This window comes from Crocodylus porosus, unplaced genomic scaffold (genome assembly GCF_001723895.1).
Source record: "Crocodylus porosus isolate Cpor-Errol unplaced genomic scaffold, CroPor_comp1, whole genome shotgun sequence".
In the NCBI taxonomy this organism is placed as follows: Eukaryota; Metazoa; Chordata; order Crocodylia; family Crocodylidae; genus Crocodylus; species Crocodylus porosus.
In genome coordinates this window covers 17,884,436-17,904,388 of record NW_017728947.1, presented here as the reverse complement: position 1 = coordinate 17,904,388, position 19,953 = coordinate 17,884,436, and the positions used below count along the sequence as shown (strand labels likewise).

The 19,953-nt window shown below is 40.2% G+C and overlaps 1 protein-coding gene across 2 annotated transcripts in view; it reads right to left on the bottom strand.

The window, feature by feature from the left end:
- The window catches only part of TEAD1 (TEA domain transcription factor 1), a 150,759-nt gene that overhangs the window by 29,897 nt on the left and 100,909 nt on the right, over positions 1-19,953 (bottom strand). For both annotated transcript variants that reach the window (XM_019551497.1, XM_019551498.1), the window contains 2 exons: positions 18,923-19,047; positions 2,297-2,470 (listed from right to left, as the gene is read on the bottom strand). In XM_019551497.1, the coding sequence (XP_019407042.1) occupies positions 2,297-2,470; positions 18,923-19,047 (299 nt within the window). The remainder of the gene's footprint in view (positions 1-2,296; positions 2,471-18,922; positions 19,048-19,953) is intronic.

Below are 19,953 nucleotides of genomic sequence, written 5' to 3'. Positions count from 1 at the left end.
TAGCAGCAGCAGCAAAAGCTTCTACACAGACAAATTCCCCTCTCTCAGAGGGGCAGGACTAGAAAAGCTCTTCAGAGGGTTAGCCTCAAATGAAACACACTGCCAGGTAAGATTTGAAATTCAGACTACTTTCATCTGGAGTGTTAATGAAAAACAAAAAAAAAAATAGGGAAAGGCAAAGTCCATCTAAGCTAGAATGGCTGGGGCACAGCAGTTTCTGTGGGATGTGGCCAATATCATGGGAACCTTTGGTTCCCCAGCCCAAAAAACCACATATCAATTTATGGCTAGGCCAACTGAAGGAAGACTAACATGGCTCTGGGAGTGAGGCTTTGAACTCACACTTTTTGTAGTGGAGAAGGACACCTTCTCCAGTCTGCCGTCATATGCTGGCATAAGTGAACTTGGTCTATGGATGTTGTCTTTAAAAACGTACACAAACATTGGTTTTTTCTGCTCTGTTTTAAGTATAATAATTTTGCACAGAATTTCTAAGGATGACTATGGGTTGATTTTTTTTAATATGCAGGACCTCAGTAACAGAAAACAAATCTACTCTTAAAATAGTACATTTCAATTCTTAGAGTAAAGCTTTCCTGTAAAACAGCAGAGAATGCCTCAAAGGATGTTGAAGGGGTAATGCTCAGTGTGACAGACCACATAAACCACATTTATTCATTAATACATTCCACATATTCTAGCTCCATAATATGTAGCTTGATGACCTCACCATATGTTTACTTACATGTCCAAAACATATTATAACCATGGCAATAGAACTTTTTATAGACCTGTAAGCTCTTTAGGAGCAGAGATCCTGACAGCGTACGCCTACCTTACTGTCTGCCAAACCAACAACACTGATCCTTACATTAATGATCAGTGTCAATTCTGTCATTTCAGATAGAAGTTCCTGTCTTAGGACATGTTTTGGTTTATGTCAATATGATGCAAATGGCACAGCAGAAAATTATTCCCCCTTTAGACGTAATGATGATAAAAGCTTTAATACAAATTTTATAAAGCTAAAGCAAACCTTTTCTTTTGCAGCGAGTAAATCATATAATTAGAAATTCAGATTAATATGTTGGGTTTTCAAAGTACTGCTTAATTAAAAAAAAAAGCAATATTCTTTATTTCTGGATTTCAGCAGAGCGGAAGCAGTATTAAAAGCTAACATGTTATGTTCCTGTAGAATCTCATTATTTTGTACAAATGAATGACTGGAACACGCGTTGTGGACTACTAAATTTGGCAGGTTATCAGGGAAATGGAACAAATTTAACAAAACAAAAACAGCTCTTTCCCATAATATAACTTTCAAATTGATTTTGACAATTTTTCATTCATGATTATTTTGTGCATGATAATCCATATTTTTAGGAAATATTGATAATTTTGCAAACTAATGGAGCTTTAGTAATATGACACATTATTATAATACCATGCTGTTATAGTCTGGGAGATTTTGGAGATTATTGCCGTGTGTGTATGTGATTTATCGAATAGATAGACGGCTGACATATCAGTGAAATCCCACCAGACATGCATATTGGTATAAAGTGACACCAATATGTTTATATATTTCCTAACTCTTTGTGAGATCTAGTTTCATTTTCCATTCGATATTTCTTTACCTCCTGCTCATAACCCTGCTGAGCAGGTGTAATTTCACTTGAAACAGAATTCTGTGGCAGTATTCCAAACACGTGAAGTCATACTGAAGGCAGGTCTGCTCCAACAACAAAGCCAAAATTAAAACAAACAAAACCACTACAATACAATCACTGGAAACATTGCAAACTCTTAGGTACTTACATAATACTTATTTTAAATGTCACTTAGTCTCTGGTGCAAAAATATGGGCTGATTGTTAGGGATACACCTTATATTTGCTGTCAACACAGTCTAACATTTGAAACACTCGATACTTAGAGAGAGGTCTCAGTTCAAGTTGTTGCTATAGCTCCTCATTTATGCCACTAGATGGCAGTTCACCATTTATAAACAATAAATATTATTAGCTGCTGGTTACTGGATGAGACTAACAATGCTATGGCAGGTAATATTACTACAGTTATAGGTCTTTGTGGACACAGACTGGAAACTATGAGTAGAAATGACTGTATGTTATAGTGTTCTTTGTCAAGAATATATACAAATGATGGAGACATGGATTTACATTATTCAAGTGAAAAAATTAATTTCTGCATATACCTTCATGTAAAATGTATGCTAAGGCAAATGCACTGAAAGTGTAGCCCAACCCACATGAAAAGTCTTTCACCTTACTCACCCAGAATTTTACTAGGAAGAAGGCATTTTGAGGCCCTTTTCCAAACAGTTCCTTTAAACCTCCCTTCTTTTCAGGGAATTTGTCATAAATTTGACGAATGTCCACCGATTCAAGCAATGGGTCGCTGTAAGAATGGTTGGCATGTCCAATGTGCACGAAGAGGTGTTTGTTGTACTGTAAAAAAGAAACAGAAAAATCACTGTTGTAGAGGAAGGAGAGAGAGATTAAAGCCCAAACAATGTGCGTTGAGGAAAGGGTTTGATGGTGGATTAGAAAAACCTGCCTTTTTATCTGTCGGACCAGGCTTTATTTGCAACATGATTCCTATGAAGCAGCTCTGATGACTTACGCACAACCCCCTCCTGTAAACCTTCAAAATATAGTTAACTTGCTAAATCCAATTACCTAAAACAAGGAATGAATTTATTTTTAATTCCTAGAATCACAGAAATTAGAAGAAGCTAGTATGTTAGCTAATCTATGCCTTGGTCAGTGTCACTCCTTATCATAGATTCCCTAATGCTTTGGACAGCCACTTTTAAATGACCCACACTTCCACCATTTCCTGTGGGAGCTAGTTTCACAGACTAATTTCACTTGATATCACCTCACTGTTTCCCTTTTCTCACTTTACGATACCAAGTTATAGCCATTGAAGCAAACATCAGCAATTCTTCTAAATTCCCCTATGGCGGTCAATGGCAAAACTGCCACTGACCATAATGAAACTAGAATTTGAATGCTTATACTTGCCCACCTTCCCTTTCTCCTTTGCATTTATCAGAATCTAAAGCACAATTTAAAATCCCAAAATTGAAAAGAAAAGGACAGGATCCTGAATGCTAAGCCCCTTTGTGAAAACATTAAGCAAATTCAGTTAAAAGGAAACCAATGTAGAGTCACAGAATAGTAGAACGCTCTGTAATAGTGAACAGCCCCTGTGTGCAAGGTGACCATTACTAGCTGAGAATCACAAAATGGTGTTGAAAACCCAAAGCGGACATCTTTCAAGCTGCTTTGCTTATAATATACCTACCACCAGAACAAATCAAACTGACAGTTTCATACCTGAATAAACTGAACATTCAGCCAAACCATTCAAATGACTTGACTACACTTTTCTCTAACAGGTGTCCAAAACCCAGAAGGACAGAAAACTGACTGAGAAGATTTCTATCAACTGTATTTGGAAATTAAACTAGAAATGTATTTAAAATCATCTAACCCAGTGAAATCTGAATTTTGAACCAAAGAACATATTCATCTGTGATCACGGCCAAATATAAGAAGATATGTTCCAGTTTCTTTCCAAGGTATTTTTATTTGTAGAAAGGAAAAAAAGCTTAACACTTCAGGCTTGAACAGACCTAAGTTCAATTCATAAAACATGTGAACACCAGTTACACAGATTTTCCTTGGAGTACTTATTCAAAACAACCCCGTCCCAATTTCCTATGTGTGCAAGTAAAAACTTTTCCAATTTCTACCTAGCTGCAATGGGCCCAGAGGGAACAGAGCTGGTCAAAGTAGGTGGTTTCTACTCTAAAGAGTAGAACAGAAAAATAAGCAAGTTCATGGAGAGACTAAATGAATGAATGAATGAATGTTTAACAGTAAAGCCTTACCAAGAGCAGGTCTAACTCGCATACTAATAATCATTTACACAAGAATTATAGTAATTATCATACTATTCAGTAACAATGAGAGATTATCACAACAGCATCTGTGCAGGCAGATTTGACATTTTACGTGAGTTGGTAGCTGCAGAAAACATGCCCTTCTTGTGCACTTAAAATACATTTTTAACATAATAGCACATTGGAAGAAAAGGCACAAGCCAACATGAGGAAGTGCCAGGGCTCCAACTTTTCTCTGATGACACTAGAGGCATTTAGTTAGATTGCAATACTGTGATGAAATGACCTGCAGATAATTATGTATGGGAATGCTAAATACTTTTTTGCATTTAACATCTAAGACCCTTGCTGCCCAGTGGTCAGCTAATACCCGAATTAGGCTCCCCAGTAACACACAGGAAAGTTAGGTACCTGAGGGATTCCCCAAAACCAAGTGTTCCATCTTTGTGACAATCTTGATACATCTTTCTTCCATACCCAACTGAGTGCTCTAACCCCTGGGCTGAGTCTCTCTATCCTCTTCCTCTGGCCCACTGAATATTTAATACTTTATACAAAGTGGTTCCACTCCAATCAAAGACATTGGGAGACATCCTTCTCAGGATAGCCCACAGCTTGTCTGTTTGATCACTTCTCTGGGATCAAGCAGACAGGATACATCTATACTGTCCCTGTGGTGATCCTAAGAACCAAGCTCTGCCCAGATGCTCCCAGCATACACTAAAAAATGTTCTACAGTTGCTGTTTGGCACATGTCTGGGGAGGCGCTCAGGATCTGAGTCTTGAATACACTCCCTGAGCAGTGCTCGACATTACTCTAATGGCAACCACACAACATTTGGCATGTGCAAGTAGGTGGGGCTTGTTCCTCCATGACGGTTTTGGGCATGCTGCAGAAGCAATATAGGCAAATCCTGAGATTCAGGTACCTATGTCAAAGACTTGAACTTAGGTTTCCCACATGCTTGGGTAATACTTAATCATGAGGTTACTTGTTTTGACCACTAGGGAACTCTTCAGTGGAGAGGAATACACTCAGTCATACAAATGTCTGTAGGTGAGATAGGTGGGGGAACGCTAGAGAAGGCAGGGTAGCTATGCACCTTAATAAATTAAGTAAGATACAGAGAGAGAACACATGCTTTTGTGAACCCAAGTTCACTTCTGATGATGTGATGAAGTGAACTTGGGTTCATGAAAGGTTATATTCTCTCTCTATAACTTAGTTAGTTAGTTAATTAGTTTAAGGTACAAAGCTACCCTGCCTTCTGACTGACTTTAGACTAACGCAGCTAAGTACGTCCCTTGGAGTGCTGGAGAATCATCCTTCATGGCTCCAGCTTGAGCTAGGTTCTGAGCTGGGCTTTTGGCATCAATACACAAGCAGCTTTGCACGTGCTCACTTCTACCTAGTTAAGCAGCAGTTAAGTGGTGGTTCTGAGAATATCAGTGTGAACTTAGCCACCCAAGAAGACAGAGAGGTATCCGAGTAAACTTGAGGATCAGGATCTTAGCTCCTGAATTACTAGGAGTATCTAGCGATTTTCAGTCAGGATACCAGAGCACCCTGGGATGTTACCAGATCCTTTGGAGGGTGCCATCCAGTATCAAGAGAAAAGTGAGGTGTAATGAGATAAAGCAGGTAAGCCAAAACCTGCCTTGTCCCTACTCCTTCCCCTTCCCCCGCCCCCTCCCTCCGCATACTGCCCAATCCCTGAGTAGAGATAAGCACTGTGATATATAAATTCATTTTTGAAATGCCACTCAATTCGCAGAAGCTATGCAGGGGCGCTTCAAGTCCAGTAAGGGGTGCCTCAAATCCCCAAAGGGTGAGAACCACTGATCTAGGGATTTGAGGGGGGGGAAGAAGGGGAACAAAAAAACTCCCATACATGTTTTTTTGGTGTTGAACATGATTCCAGAGATAACTTCATGCCATATGAAAACACGTGAATATCTGGGGCAAAAAGTCCACTACAAAAACCTCTAAGACATTTCTTAGCATCACTATATTACTCTGCAAACTATTACATTCCTCAGAATGTGAACTGCAGAGAAAAATTATATGTACAGGAGTAGGAAGCTGATCAGGGAGCCTTTGTACTGCTCAAACATAAATGCAAACTTAAAGGCAGCTGTAAAGCTACTACAGTTGTCTGCAGATCTTGCCAAAGTACCAGATGCTGCTGCAGCAAAAATTCTGACAAGATACAGGAAGACAGATGGTATGATATCACCTGACAATATTCTTAGGACATGAATGTTTATTTTGACATTGCACGTGTGATTATTTTCTCCTTATGTTGCTGCAATTCCTATACTAAGTAGAGTCATTACTAATCTAATTAGATAAAAGGCATATTTCTATGGACTTATAAATGACTAGGCAATATTAGAAACTAGAAAAATTTGTGTTGGAGGATCCAGATGGCTTATTATGTAAAATAGTCTTCATGATTAGGATGCATTATATATAAAAGTGATGAAGTTAAGTTGCATGGCCACATTTTTCAGCCTACTAGTGACTGGAAAAAAAAAATCAAGATTAAAATCAAACTCCACTATTGTTTTAGGATGAGTACTCCAGTTCCTGAAGGGCATCAGTACTAAGGAATCTGATGCCTGTGCCACTGTATTTAAGGGATTTGCATTGAACATGGGGGTAATTATATGCTTTAAATACTGTAAACCACAGTGGATCAAATCCTGTATTTTCTGCATGCAAATCGCATAAAAGTTTACAGAAAACATTCCCGAGATGTTTTATCTGCAGACTCTGCATTATACGACATGCCCTCGAGATGGCTGTCTCTTCCTGGACTCCTTCCATTAAAAAAATCCTAAATATCTGAAGAATGCAGTAAAACCATGAAAAATGACTGCTGTCAAATAATACCACAAGAAAAATTATAATCCACTTAGGAATTTAAAGGAACCAAGACAAACTGCCAATGTCAAGGGACATTCAGAACAAAGACAAATCACCTATGTTTGTTTTACAGTTCAAAACAGCACTCTCCAAATTATGTGCTTAACTTGTGTGGCTTTGCACACACACGCCACGAAACCAGGGATGGAAGCTGCTACCCTTCCCTCTGATGCATCCTTTTCTCCACAGTGTCTCTAAAGCAAACCCTGAATCTCATGCATGACAAATTATGTCTTCAGCAAAGGCTGTTTGATTTCCATGGCAGGAACTGTGCTGTTACCTGACATGCACAAACTCCTGAGCATAGGTGTACAGAACTGCCATCCACCACAGAACCAGTTCCTCCACCTAACATGAGGCTGTGTTGTACCCATTAGGCATAGCCCAAGGTAAAAGGAATCATGCAAGCCACCCCACCCCACCCCAAAGGAAGCACTGTGAGGCAATCACTTTATATGCATGTCCTGGAGGCCACGGCATTCACTACAACAGCCCATTACAGGGGCAGCCTGCTTCCTCCTTCTGTGCATGTTGGTCATGCAGTCATACTTACACACTCCTTATAAAACTCCATGCCCCTCCAAAGAAGTGGGGAGTGAACAGTCCCTACTTCTTTGGGTGTTAGCTCAGTAATAATTTCTGACCCTTACAGCGGGCAAACAGATGGCTCCTTGCCCTCCTCGCCCCCAGCCCTACACTGCATCCCCACAAACAGCCCTTAATCAACAGTGTTTGAAAGGCAGTGCCACAGAACTGTGCTGGGTTAAGGGTGACCTATTACAAATCTCTCACTAAGTTGGTTATTTCATGCCTTCTCTGGTCTCTTATGGGTTTGCCTCAGCTCCAGCCAGACTAATGAAAGTGAGGGTCACAGTTTTGTGGAGATAAAGGTGATGTTTGCAGCAGTGTCATGTGCACAATTTCTTTATTCCACCTATTCAGTAGCACCAAGGAAGCTGTCAATAGCATGAGTCACAGCAACTGAGCATCAGAGCTAAGGATGGAACTGGATTAACTGGTTTGCTATCTTGTGAGTCCAAAATAAATATTCAACAAAGAAACACACTTCAGAGGCCTTATGGTACACTTCTTTTATCTCCATTGAAACTAAGAGAGGGTGATTCCCTAGTCTCAGGCTGAATCACCTTATTCTTTAGCCTCCCTATTCTCAGGCTGAATCTATGCTACAAAGCATGCAATGGGCTAAGATGGAAGCTTGGACAGAAAGGGTGATTAAAAAGCTTGTGAGCTTGAACCTACCTAAATATATGCAGATCAGATGGTGAGCCAGAAATCAGCCTTGCTCAAAGGCCTGGGGTCCTAGATGGGTGTAATGTTTAGTGACATACTGTATTTGTCCAGCCCTATCTCACCTCTTTATTAAAACATACGGCTGGCTCCCACATTAGGTTAACAACTACACTAGAAGGAAAATAAAAACAGGGGGGATGAACGGATTAAAATCTAATCACAACTATAACAGCAGTCTACATGGTATTATAACCTCTTCACCTACCCTGCCTCAGCTCTACTGTGTCACCTTATCTTGTAAATCTGACACTTTCTAATTTCCTGCTGATTGCAAGAAAATAATTTGCCCTGCCAACAATTCTCTTTATTTCGGACAAAACCCTAGTAACTAAATATTTCCTTCCCATGGATATCACCCTCCATTTGAATGGATCAAAACAGAGTTATATTTGCAGTGCTTTAATATCATCTATAGGGCTTGTCGAACAATTTTCCGTGAACAATGGCCAATGTCCATTTTGGTTTTTGTTCTGTTTCAGCTAATACAGTTAAGATGTTTCAGAGAATGAGAGTGTGGACACACAAGGCAATTACTTCAGGGAAATTTACCCTAGATCTTATTCTGTAGTAATTTTACTCTGTAGTAAGGGAGAGAACATATGGCCAGCTCTTCAAAGTTGGCTGTCCCCAACAGATGCTGTTCTTAGCTATTTAGGAGAGGAGAAGCCACTTTGCTTAGAGCAGGGATTCCCAAACTGTGGTACCTGTACCCCTGGGGATACGCAAGATCTCTCTGGGGGCTACGCAGGAGAAATTGTGTAATGGTGGATTTAACCTTCATTGTAATAATTGGCATTTAAGGGGTTAAAATATATATGTATGCCGGTAGGGGTCCACGGGCAACTGATAAATCTGGAAGGGGGTACACAATAAGAGCAAGACTGAGAACCCCTGGCTTAGAGCAAAAGGCTACTTGGGAATTAAATAGATTAGGGGAGAAGACATACAACAGTAACTCCATAGTAAGTCTCCCCATGATAAAGTTATTAAGGTTTTTTTTTTTCCCCTGTAACTTTTTTCCACAGTAACTTTACTCTGGAAATAGAAATAGATTTTTTCATAACAAGACTGTACATCTTGTATCTGCTCCATTTTTACCATGGGGTAAACTCAAGTGCTCTATATTGTTAAGTATTTAGAAAAGCCAGAGTCTAAGCATTTCAAAGTAAGGCCCAATAAATTTCTTTGCGTCCAAGTTCATTAGCTGTAAAATGGGCATAATAATAATGGCCCATCATTACTGCAAAGAATAAACGCATAACTATTTGTGAAGTATACAAACACTGGAGTGGTGACAACCACAGAGAAGCCCATGAGGAAATTAATAATTCTGTATTCAGAGCAAGGTTTGAATAGTGTTCAGTAAATAAGGCATAAAGCTACCCACTGAAGAACGAAGAGAAAACAAACTATGGAACAGCTGCTCATTAAGAGAGGCCATCCATGCTGTGCACTGAATGAAACAGGAAAAAATAAGTATGTGATCATGTCATTAAAGTCTGCATCAGAACATGCACGTGCGCTCACATGCACACACACACACAGAACATTTCCTAACTCTGGAATGTTTGGCTTCGCTTTCTGAACAATGTTTTTAAAACAGTTTTACAGAAGTTGTGTATGTATGTGATATAGCATATAAATATATATACCGGTCTACAATATATAAATAAACATATAAACAGAAGCCAAACCCTGCTTTGGTAAGCCAGGACCAATATGAATGGTACCTCATTATCAACTCTGGGCCACTGATGTAACCAGGACATGAATGTTCCTACACGGGTCAGGGAAAAAGAACAGCTAAGTCTGATTCACCCACCCTCCTGGTACAAAGCAATGGCACTATGCACATGCTCCTTGACTATATCCTGGCTAAGCTCTGGGCTTGAGCACCATGGATGATGAATGATTCTTTCCCAAGAACTGCAAATAGCCTTGCAAGATGCAGCAGCCAACCCAGATATATTTTTTCTCTGCTGTTCCCTGTGTAGCTCACCAGTTTTTATGGTGATTTTGGGCTGTTGGATTAACTGCAGGGACTTGAGGGTTTGGCCCTGACTCGCTCAGGTAAGCATGAACAACTAACTTTACAAATATAGAGGCGGACACCGACAGCTAACCCCCTGCCTCCCTCCCCCAACCCCCTCCCTCCCAGACTGCCATTTAACAAACAAAACAGCTAGCTCCTACAGCTGTGAGAGGCAGGGCAGGACCGTGATGTAGTGTTCCCTGCTGGCTGTCCAGGGATAGTTGCTTGTTATCCATTTACCGCTATGTCAACATTCACTAATTTACAATGAGCCACTTTTGTGGATTAGTGAAAGTTCATCAAGGTTCTACCCTTCCAAAATCTGCTTTCAGCCTTCACTATTCTCTCAGGTGCCTGATAAAAGTATCCCTCCTTCTCTTCTGGTATCCCTTCCATTAAAGCAGTCATTTTTATTTACTGGGTTTTGAACAAGCACCAGTAATGATAGCAATGGAGCGTGGGACCAGTGCTTGCTAGTAAACTTTGTCTGCAGAGCCAGCAGGGGGAGCCAAGAACTATTTTTTTCATGAATGTTGTTAAAATGACATCTTTTTTAGGTTGGGTTTTTGTTGTTGTTGGATTTAGGGCTAAGGGAAAACAAGAGAAAAGGGGGGATATGCTACAGACAGCCTTTTTCACTTGTTGACACCAATTTTAAGGAAATCTAGCTTTGGAGAATTGCCTACTAACAAGCGTCTTTCTACTAGTTTCCACCAAAATTTTTATCTTGGGCAACTAAAGTTAGACACCTCACTCCTGAAAGAGGATACATGCAGGGGGGCCCATGAGATTGCATGAAGTCCACTGAAGTCACAGGAGTCTGCCTTCATTTAGTCACTAGGACTGGGACTAACGCCTGGGGTTTCTCAGCCCACTGAAAAATTAGGACTCTTAAATTAGGTGCTTCAATACGGACACTTGAATATGAAAGTTTGTGCGAGGTTATGGAGATGCAAAACCTCACACTAATCAAGGAAAGAGACTCATATTTTTGTGTACTTCATTTGACTTATTTTAAATAACCTTGAATCTAGTCTGCCACACAATTCTTCTTTCCAAATCGATCCATCTAAATATAAGGCTGACTTACGCTTCTTTTCCCAAAATAAAGAGTCTAACTAAACACATTCTTGGGAGCTAAACACTGACTTCTTTGTTATGCAATCTATATACAAAAATAATTTTCTATACATAGCTGAAAAGATACATTCATAATATAAAAATATATTCCTACCAACCTGTTCTATAGTTCAAATGAAGAGAATTTTCTTAAAAATAACATTTATTTCTCCATCCCTTGGATGGTTTGGTAAAGGTTTTGATTTGTACTGCTTTTGGATAATGAAAAAGAATGAGCACATCTATATTTTTATAGTCCATTTCTAGTCACTTTCACTTTTTTAGGCTCTTATAAATAATGCTTCCTGAACTCGCATGTCACCAGGTAATGCTTAACTGCAAAAACAGTATTAAAAACAAAAACTTTAAATAAAGATACCCCAAGAAATATTATTATTCTGCTTTGTCATGTCTTTTTTTTTTTTTAATTTCAGACATAACACTCATTGATTTTATGGGCAGATGGCTGGGCTGATTTTGAAACTTTTCTCATGGTGGCGTCCTTTGTAGCTTTAAAGATGTTTTAGATAGAAGGCTGTTTTCAAGTGCTTGGACTTGGCATGAATGTAGCAGCAGGAGCTGGTTATCCAGAAAGGGAGGGAGCAGGGGGAGAAAGGGGGAATTTCCTTTGGAATTAGACTGACTAAACAGGTGTCTAGTCAGACCAATTGGGCTGCAACTGAAGAACCAGACTGAAGCAAGGCAAAATTTATTTAGGCAAAATTCCACAGTATTGGAATATTTTAAGTTGCATTTTATAGTCACCTATAAAAAAGACAATTGTGTAAGTTCTGTCTAAACTGCATGTAGATTCAATTTAACCATGTTAGGAAATACAAAATTATGTGGTTTTACTATTAATAGAAATTTACTGTGAACCTCCAGAGAACGGTTGTAATGAAAATATAAAGCAATCAAGTAAAAGAGAACCTGTTGCCAGGTACAGCCTGATAAATACAACGGTCTAATTTGATGAGGGTGCTAATGTTTACATGTATTGTAGAGGAAATACATTTATCCTCCAAGAACCGACTCTGGGCCTTAAAAGCATAGTTCATAGTTCTAAAGGACTATACTACTTGGAAGAACAAAAATGCATTAGCCATGTGTACGTTTGTTTTTCATGTAAAAAAGAGGGAGTTATGTTGCTTATGCTTCCCTGAAGCATCTCTCTCTCAGATGTTACAAATGTCTCATCCAAAATCCAGAATTCTGACTGGCAATCTATAAACATTCTCCATGTTAAAGTGAATGTATTATTTCCTTTCTATGATATTAGGAAAGATTTCCTTTTTTTAAAAAAAGATTGAACAATTTTGTGATTAGGCTAGGAAAAAAATTAATCTCGACTGGTAGAAGTCTAGAATGAACATTTGAGAGGCATTTAAATACTCAGTCTAAAGTAATACAAATGCCTGATATTTAGGGGATTTAGTACTTTCATACCCTGATCGCTAATGCAAGGACCCCAGAAACTTTTAATACTCCATTCCTGTAATAGTTCCCTGGGGCTGGATTTTTATGCACAGGTAGAGCACCCCAGTAGAATTAACAAGACCCTGTACAGACCAATGGGGTCTACATTTCTAATTGTTGTATTAGGTTTTCAGGGTTGTAAGGGATCTTCTGTCCAGCTAGTCTCCTACTACCACATAATTACGTCATAAACTTATCAAGCTGCATTTTAAAGCGGTTAGATTTTTTGCTCCTGCAATTATGATGGGCTTTTGTTGTCTTCTAATAAATGTTGATAATTATTTGTTAAATTATTTATTAAATGATACTTGCTTTTATTTACCAAGAAACATCATTAAATGTACTGAAAAGCACCTGTTTAAGAGCTTACAGTCACTTCATTGTTAAGAAAGGGAATAAAGGAATGTAGCATAGGTTCTCATGCAACAAATCTTCAAGGCGGAAAATGTACTCAAGTACTGTGAATTTCTTGCTTACGGCTAATTTATGTACTTTATAAAAATAGCGACTTTAATTTCCATACCATGTAAACTGTATCTGCAACCAAATAGTGAATCAGTAGAAGAGAAGGAGTGCCAACGTTTTTAAAGATCTTCTGAAATAGTGTTAAATAAGGGTCTATGCAGGTTTAGCCTCTCATCTCTCAGGCATGGTTTTGGAAGTTGCTGCAAAATTCTTGTCAAGCTAGAGGTGCCTGAGGAGAAGTCTAGAAAAATCCTAGGAGCTTTTGGGCCATTATACTGCCAAGGCAGCTTTGCTTATTCTCCTTTTCAGTGTTTCAAGCAAGGAGACTTTCACCTTTGCCCTCATAAGGCTGTTGTACAGTCTCTGGACTACTTCATATGCCATTATTTACAGCTGGATGTAGAGAGTCAAACCAATTTAGAGTAAACTAGGTCCTATCCTGCAACTGGGAGTAACGAAGTGGCAGCTCTTATACATTCCCTACTATACACGATAAATTTAGAGAAATTGCTACACTAACATTTCAGCAATAGTAAAACAGGTTGAAATTACAGCACTGGAACCCTTCTGGTATGCAGAACCTGCCCCCCCGGCAACACTTTTTGAGTCCTCCCGTAGATGACTCTTCACTCTTCTCTCTGAAACAGCAGAGCTGCAATTCCTATCATTATACTGACAAGCCAATCTATTTGGCTGAGCAAAAGTGGCAGCTATCAGTTCTCCCCCCTTCTACCAGGTGTTCAGGTGCTCCCCTCCACCTGCTCTCTAGCTCTCTTCTGTTTCCAGTCCTTTCCATCTGTCTCCATTGCTCTACTGCACAGCTGTTTGTCCTTCTGCTGCTAATCACTTGCTTTCCAATTGTCCCTTTCCCTTTTCCACACACAGATTACTTGAACATTCAGGAAATAAAGGTTAAAGTCTGTGTTGGGTATTAGCAACACAAGGAAATTTGCAGAGTACTACTTTTCCTTGCCTTCATTATGTAATGAAAAAATATTGGAGTAACTTAAAAAAAAAATCAAGAGTTTCCTAGTATACAAGTTCAAGGTGTTAAAAACATGAAACATCCTCAAAGCACACTTCTCATCAATAGAAAATGCTTGTCAGGTTCTCAACCCCATATGGCAGGAACTCTAGCTGCAAATAAACTATGGCAGAGAGAGCTGTACTGTAATTTACCCAGGCTTCCTGCCCACCATCTTTCTATTCAGTCCTCTAACTTTCCACTGCAATGCAAGTGTGCATGTTTTACATTCCCCAGAGTCTGCACCTGCCTGGAAAATGAGCACTCAGAGGTCTCTCCTGAGCCTTGTATTGCATGTACTATATGAATGCAATGCCCTGCATGCTGAGCTGTGTGTGATGATACTTAGAACCTGACTTCTGATACCCACAGTTGCCAAAGCAGCACCATTTACCCATTTGTACTCAATTATGTTTCAAATCTATTCATTTCACTCCACTGGTTCACATTATTACTACTAGTTATGTGACTGGAGATCACATATCATCTGGCAAAGATATCTTTGGTTAAAGCTGTGCCATTCCTCACAGGGAAGATGTAAACCTTAAATCACTGAACTGCTCTGTTGTTCACTTTTTACAGCCATATGATATTACAGATATGCAGATGCTGTATAAACAGGTTTTCCAAACTTTGATATATACCTGTTATGCCCAATTATAATTACATGTTTAAAACAGTGAGATGATAGTGTCAAGGTGGTATACAACAGCCTTTGTGGTGATTTTGGCTGTTGGACTGGGAAGGTAGGAAAATTAAGGCATCTCTGTTTTAACTCCCTACCTACGCACCATACAGCTCTCTGCAGTTACATTACAACATGCTATTTTCCCCATAACCTGAAGGCACATGCGTGCAACATCATCTATTCCTGCACAGTATTTTGTGTGTGCAAGAGCTCATAAATCACTAATATACATGGTGATCAGTGAATAAGCTGAGGGCTTGAAAGGTCTCACATAACTATAGGGTAAATAGAAAGATTTCAGTGTTAAATTCTGTGTTGGGAACATAAAGGAAGTGCGCTTTCCTGAGAACCTGGATGAATATTTACAGAAACATAAAACAACTGGGTTGAGAAGTCATAGCTTAGAGCAGTGCTTCCCAAACTTTTCCTTAGCGTGACCCCATTTATGACCCCCTTTTCACATCATGGCCCCTCAACATCCCACTCGCTGCCTCCCACCCCCCAGGTGCCCTGCACTGCTGACCCACAGCTCCAGTTGACTGCAGGAAGCAGCAGTTGCTGAGGCCAGAGCTGGGAGCCTGGCTCCCTGCCCTGTTCCCTCCCCCGTGGGCGGCACGGCTGGAGTGGAGCCTGTGAAGGGGGAGAAGGATGCAGGATATTTGCTGCAGGCTTGGGAATCCTGACCCTGCTACCCTTTTCCCTGGGCCTCCGCAGCCCAGCAGGCACGGCCTGGCATGGGAGAGAGAGCCATGCCAGGTCCCATCCGTGCATCTGAGCTGCATCCGCTGATGTTGCAACCCCATTTAGGGTCACAACCCACAGTTTGGGAATCGCTGGCTTAGAGAAATACAGACCACATCTCCTTCAGATGGCCTGCTGTGTAGATAGATGGCAGACCATCTCCTTCAATTTGTGGTTGGGGGGCACCTGTCCTCATAGGGTAATGGACCTGGTTTGCTGGTCTTCCCTCAGAGACTGGAGGAAAACAATGAGCTTTTATCTATCCCAGAGAAAAGGTTGCTCTGACAGGCCACCCACACTATCCTTCACTGCTGCAGATAGAGTGGCCTCCTACTAACTCCACTGACCATGTGGATTCTAGATATTGTTGATTCTATGTTTTTGACTAGAAAAAAGTAGCTCTGAAAAGCCTTTACTAGCTTTCTAAAAGCCCAAGGGACAACTGTGAACAACTTTCTCTGCCCCAAGAATCTGCTCCTACAGTGTGGAATAGGGATCTATATTAGAATTATGGAAAAGTAGGGCTGGTACAGCCCTCAGGTCATATGGATTCCTTCATATGTAGAAAGCTAAATGAAAAGACAAGTTGCCTTGCATTCAGAATACTTATAACAATCCTCTTTGTGTTTTCATCGCATCTGAACCAGCCAGGTCACGGGAAAGAATTAGCTAGCATTTAGATGGACTTGGGGCTCAGAGGAGATTTCTGACTATGGCTGAAGTTAGATGCAACTGAGACAGAGCTGGTGGGTTGAAGAAGGCAGGGGAAGAGCTGGTTGTATTTCTGTCTAGCATATGAGCTGCGTCCCTTGCAATATAAATGACAGGAAGTTGCTGGCAGCTAATTCTGAAACAATCCATAACTTGGGCACTTCCCCCACCACTGTTATTCCAGAGCATGGATTTGTGACTCTTTTGTGCATGTTGCTCAGGACTTTTCCCAGGGTCTCAAGGAAGGGATGTTTATGGGCAATGAGATCGGTGTTCAGAGCACAAAATGGAACCCTACAGAAAAATACAGTTTTATACATTACAAAAAAAAAAAAAAAAAAGAATGTCTAATGTAAATATCTTCTGGGAGTAATCCCACTGGGTGCATCTACACATGAAATCAGCACGTAGCAATAAACTCTGGTGCAATTCACACCAGTTTATTGCTCCCACGCACAGTGTTTACACCTGCTCCCGGGACAGCAGAACATTAAGCTAGGATGGGGCAGCCGGGGAGGGAAGAGGGGGTCAGCCTGCCAGACCAGGGCTGCTCTGCCCTAGCTCAACATGCTGCAGAGGGGCTGGCTGGGGCACAAGGTGCTACAGTGCGGGGTTGGCTGGCAGGCAGTTCCCGCAGTATAGCATCCTCGTACTCCAGCCAGCCCCAGTGCATTTCAGCAGGCATAACTACTCTGCTATAGGATACTATTTGTCCTGGACAGTATTACCTTACAGTGGAGTTAATTAATTTACTGCCCTCTAATAGGGGCACATGTGTAGATGGTGAAATTTTATTGTGGAACTAATCAGTCAGCTCTTCAGCAAAGTGTGTGTGTAGATGCACCAACTGAGTTCAAAGGAGTCATTTCTACTTTACACCAGAGTGAAAAGGATCACAGTATAACCCCCAAGAGCATAGTCTTAAATCCTCTGTGTTAAATGAAGAATTTGAAAATAAGTATTTATAAAATATGGAATTGATACAACATAGAAAGAGAAAAAAATGGATTTATTCCTGATATTGACAGGTCTAAGTGACCGCAGATTTGGGCCAAACTTTTGACACACACCTAAGGTTAATTCAACGTAACTATATATGGCACTGAACAACATAACATTCTGCCACATACATTCATATCTGAATTGTTGAGCTATATTGCATTTTCACTATAGCATTTCTCTCAGACTCCTTTGTAGCAAGGATTCTTCTGTTCTGTACTATGTCTCTGATCCCCATTATGCAGGGTAAACACTCCCTAGATAACATCCCCTGGCCATAGCTCATAAATTCTACAGTTTCTCCTACAGAATTATAAAACAGTATGTGACAGCTTTACTCTATTCCATACTACTGTATTTTACCAGCAATTTGAAAAAAGGACCACCTATACCGCATGCTTATAAGACAGTCTGTTTTTCAGAAATCATCTCAATAAAAATTCTTGGTTCTGCAATGTTTCTTCTACAGGAAACTGAAATGAGCTCTTTTGATTTCTGATGATTTGTGATATGTAGTAGAAGCAGTTAGACTGCTAACAAACATTCATAGCAACAACACATTGGTGAGTGTCAAAAAAGCAGCTCAGTGAGGATTAGAGGAAATAGAAAAAAATATTGTGTCCAGATCCACTAACGGTCTGCAATACTGCAGTGCAAAATCCAACTTTTTTGACCGAATTTGGCCTCAAGAGAAATTCGAGTTAAAACATGCACCATCTTTGGACATTTAGAGAACTCATCTTTTGCAAAATATCAACCCACACTGCTCAGAGGCAAAAATTAAAACCACCTTAAAACTGAATTAAGGAGGAAATAGAAATTCTGTATTGTAATAAGAGTAAAATGACCTAATATTGATACACAGTTTGATTCAATAGCTTCTTCTGTAAATGACACTTTAAAAAGGCATATTAAACTATGAGATTCAGTGGGGTGATACATTTTATTTAGAGTCTCCTGGAGTATAACATGGGTAATTACACTCTCTTCTTGGCACCCAGAGAAACTGTGATCATACCACAAAGACCATGGTTTAACAAAGCACCTATGAATGTACCCAATTTTTAAGCAGGTCCTTAAATCTTTCTGTTCAAGGAAAACCCCTTAACCACCTTTAAGTATTCTGCTGAATAAAGCCCTCCCAAATCAGAGAAGCTTAGTACAATTGGTAAACTGCATCAATGAGGTAGTTTGGCACAGTTGTGCAGTGAAACTTCCTCAGCTTCCAGAAGTGGCAAATGTGACAGGCCCTGATTTTTCTAGCATGAGCTTCTATAGTTATAGAAGCAATAACTTTTATAAAAAAATGGTAGGAAAGAGAAAATGCTGTGTTGTACTAAGAGCCATATTATTTCACACCGATCAATGCTGAACACAAAAAACTTAAGAAATACATTTGCAGCTACATCAGTGCCAATTGTGGAAAGCATGTAGGAAGGGACTAGAAATGGGGAAAATCAACTGAAAAGTGCAGAGAGTTAGGACAACACTTACTGATTCTGGGTCTCTCTGCTGTTCAAGAAAAGCTGAGAATTCCACCAGTCTGAGCTTGGTTGTACCAATTGATCGGCCCTGCCAAGCGGGAACTGAAGGAGCTGGAGCTGAAGCAGGCTCAAATCCTGAAAATATAAAGGATCCTTTTTTTTTTTTTTTAAGGAACATATTGTGCAATATCTCAGTCTCCATTTCCTAAATCAGGCATGTCAAACTTGTGTGGCCTCCTGGGTCAGATCCAAACTAAAAAGCTCCTCACAGGACAGATTTGGACCCATCTCTGGTGGCAGTTTGAGCAGAGATGGCTGAACGAGTGGTGTCAAGGAGCTGTAGGGGTTAATGCAGTCAGTGCTCAACCTGCCACCAAGTGTCCATAACAGCGATCTGTACCCCTGAACTGCATGCCAGGCCCAGCCCCTGCTCACCCTGCCTCCTCTAGGAGCCCTGCAGGATGGATGTTTGACACCCCTGTCCTAGATTAAATATACCCTGATGCTGCCACACACCTCTCACAAATTCAGATAGGATTTTGTATGTTCTAACTCTGCTTGGGCCTGCTATTTGTTAAAGGTAGATACCACGAAGAGATCTAGGTTACAATCTGGAAAAGTGGCAATGTAGCTGTACGTTAAAGACTATAAACTAAACTATAGCTTTTGCAATTTCTTGAGTTAGAAAGACACTGCAGAATATTTCTTTAAATCCTAACTGATTTCTGCCCTTTTGCTGGCTACTAACTAACCTTCCTTGCCACAAGGCAGCACGGTCTGATAGAGTACTGCCATGGGAGTCAGGAGATCAGGAGCTGGTTCACTTAGCCCTCAGCCTTCTATGTGCTCACAGGCAATATCACTTCTATCTTTCTTTCTCCTCCCACTCTCTGTTGCTCTTATTTATTTAGAGTATAAGATTTTCAAGGCAGAAAAACCATGTGTTTGTACTACGTGTTTTTACAGAGCCTAGCAAAATGGGGTCTTGACCTCATCTAGAGCTTTCAAGCACTACCACAATACAAATAAGTCATGTGTGGA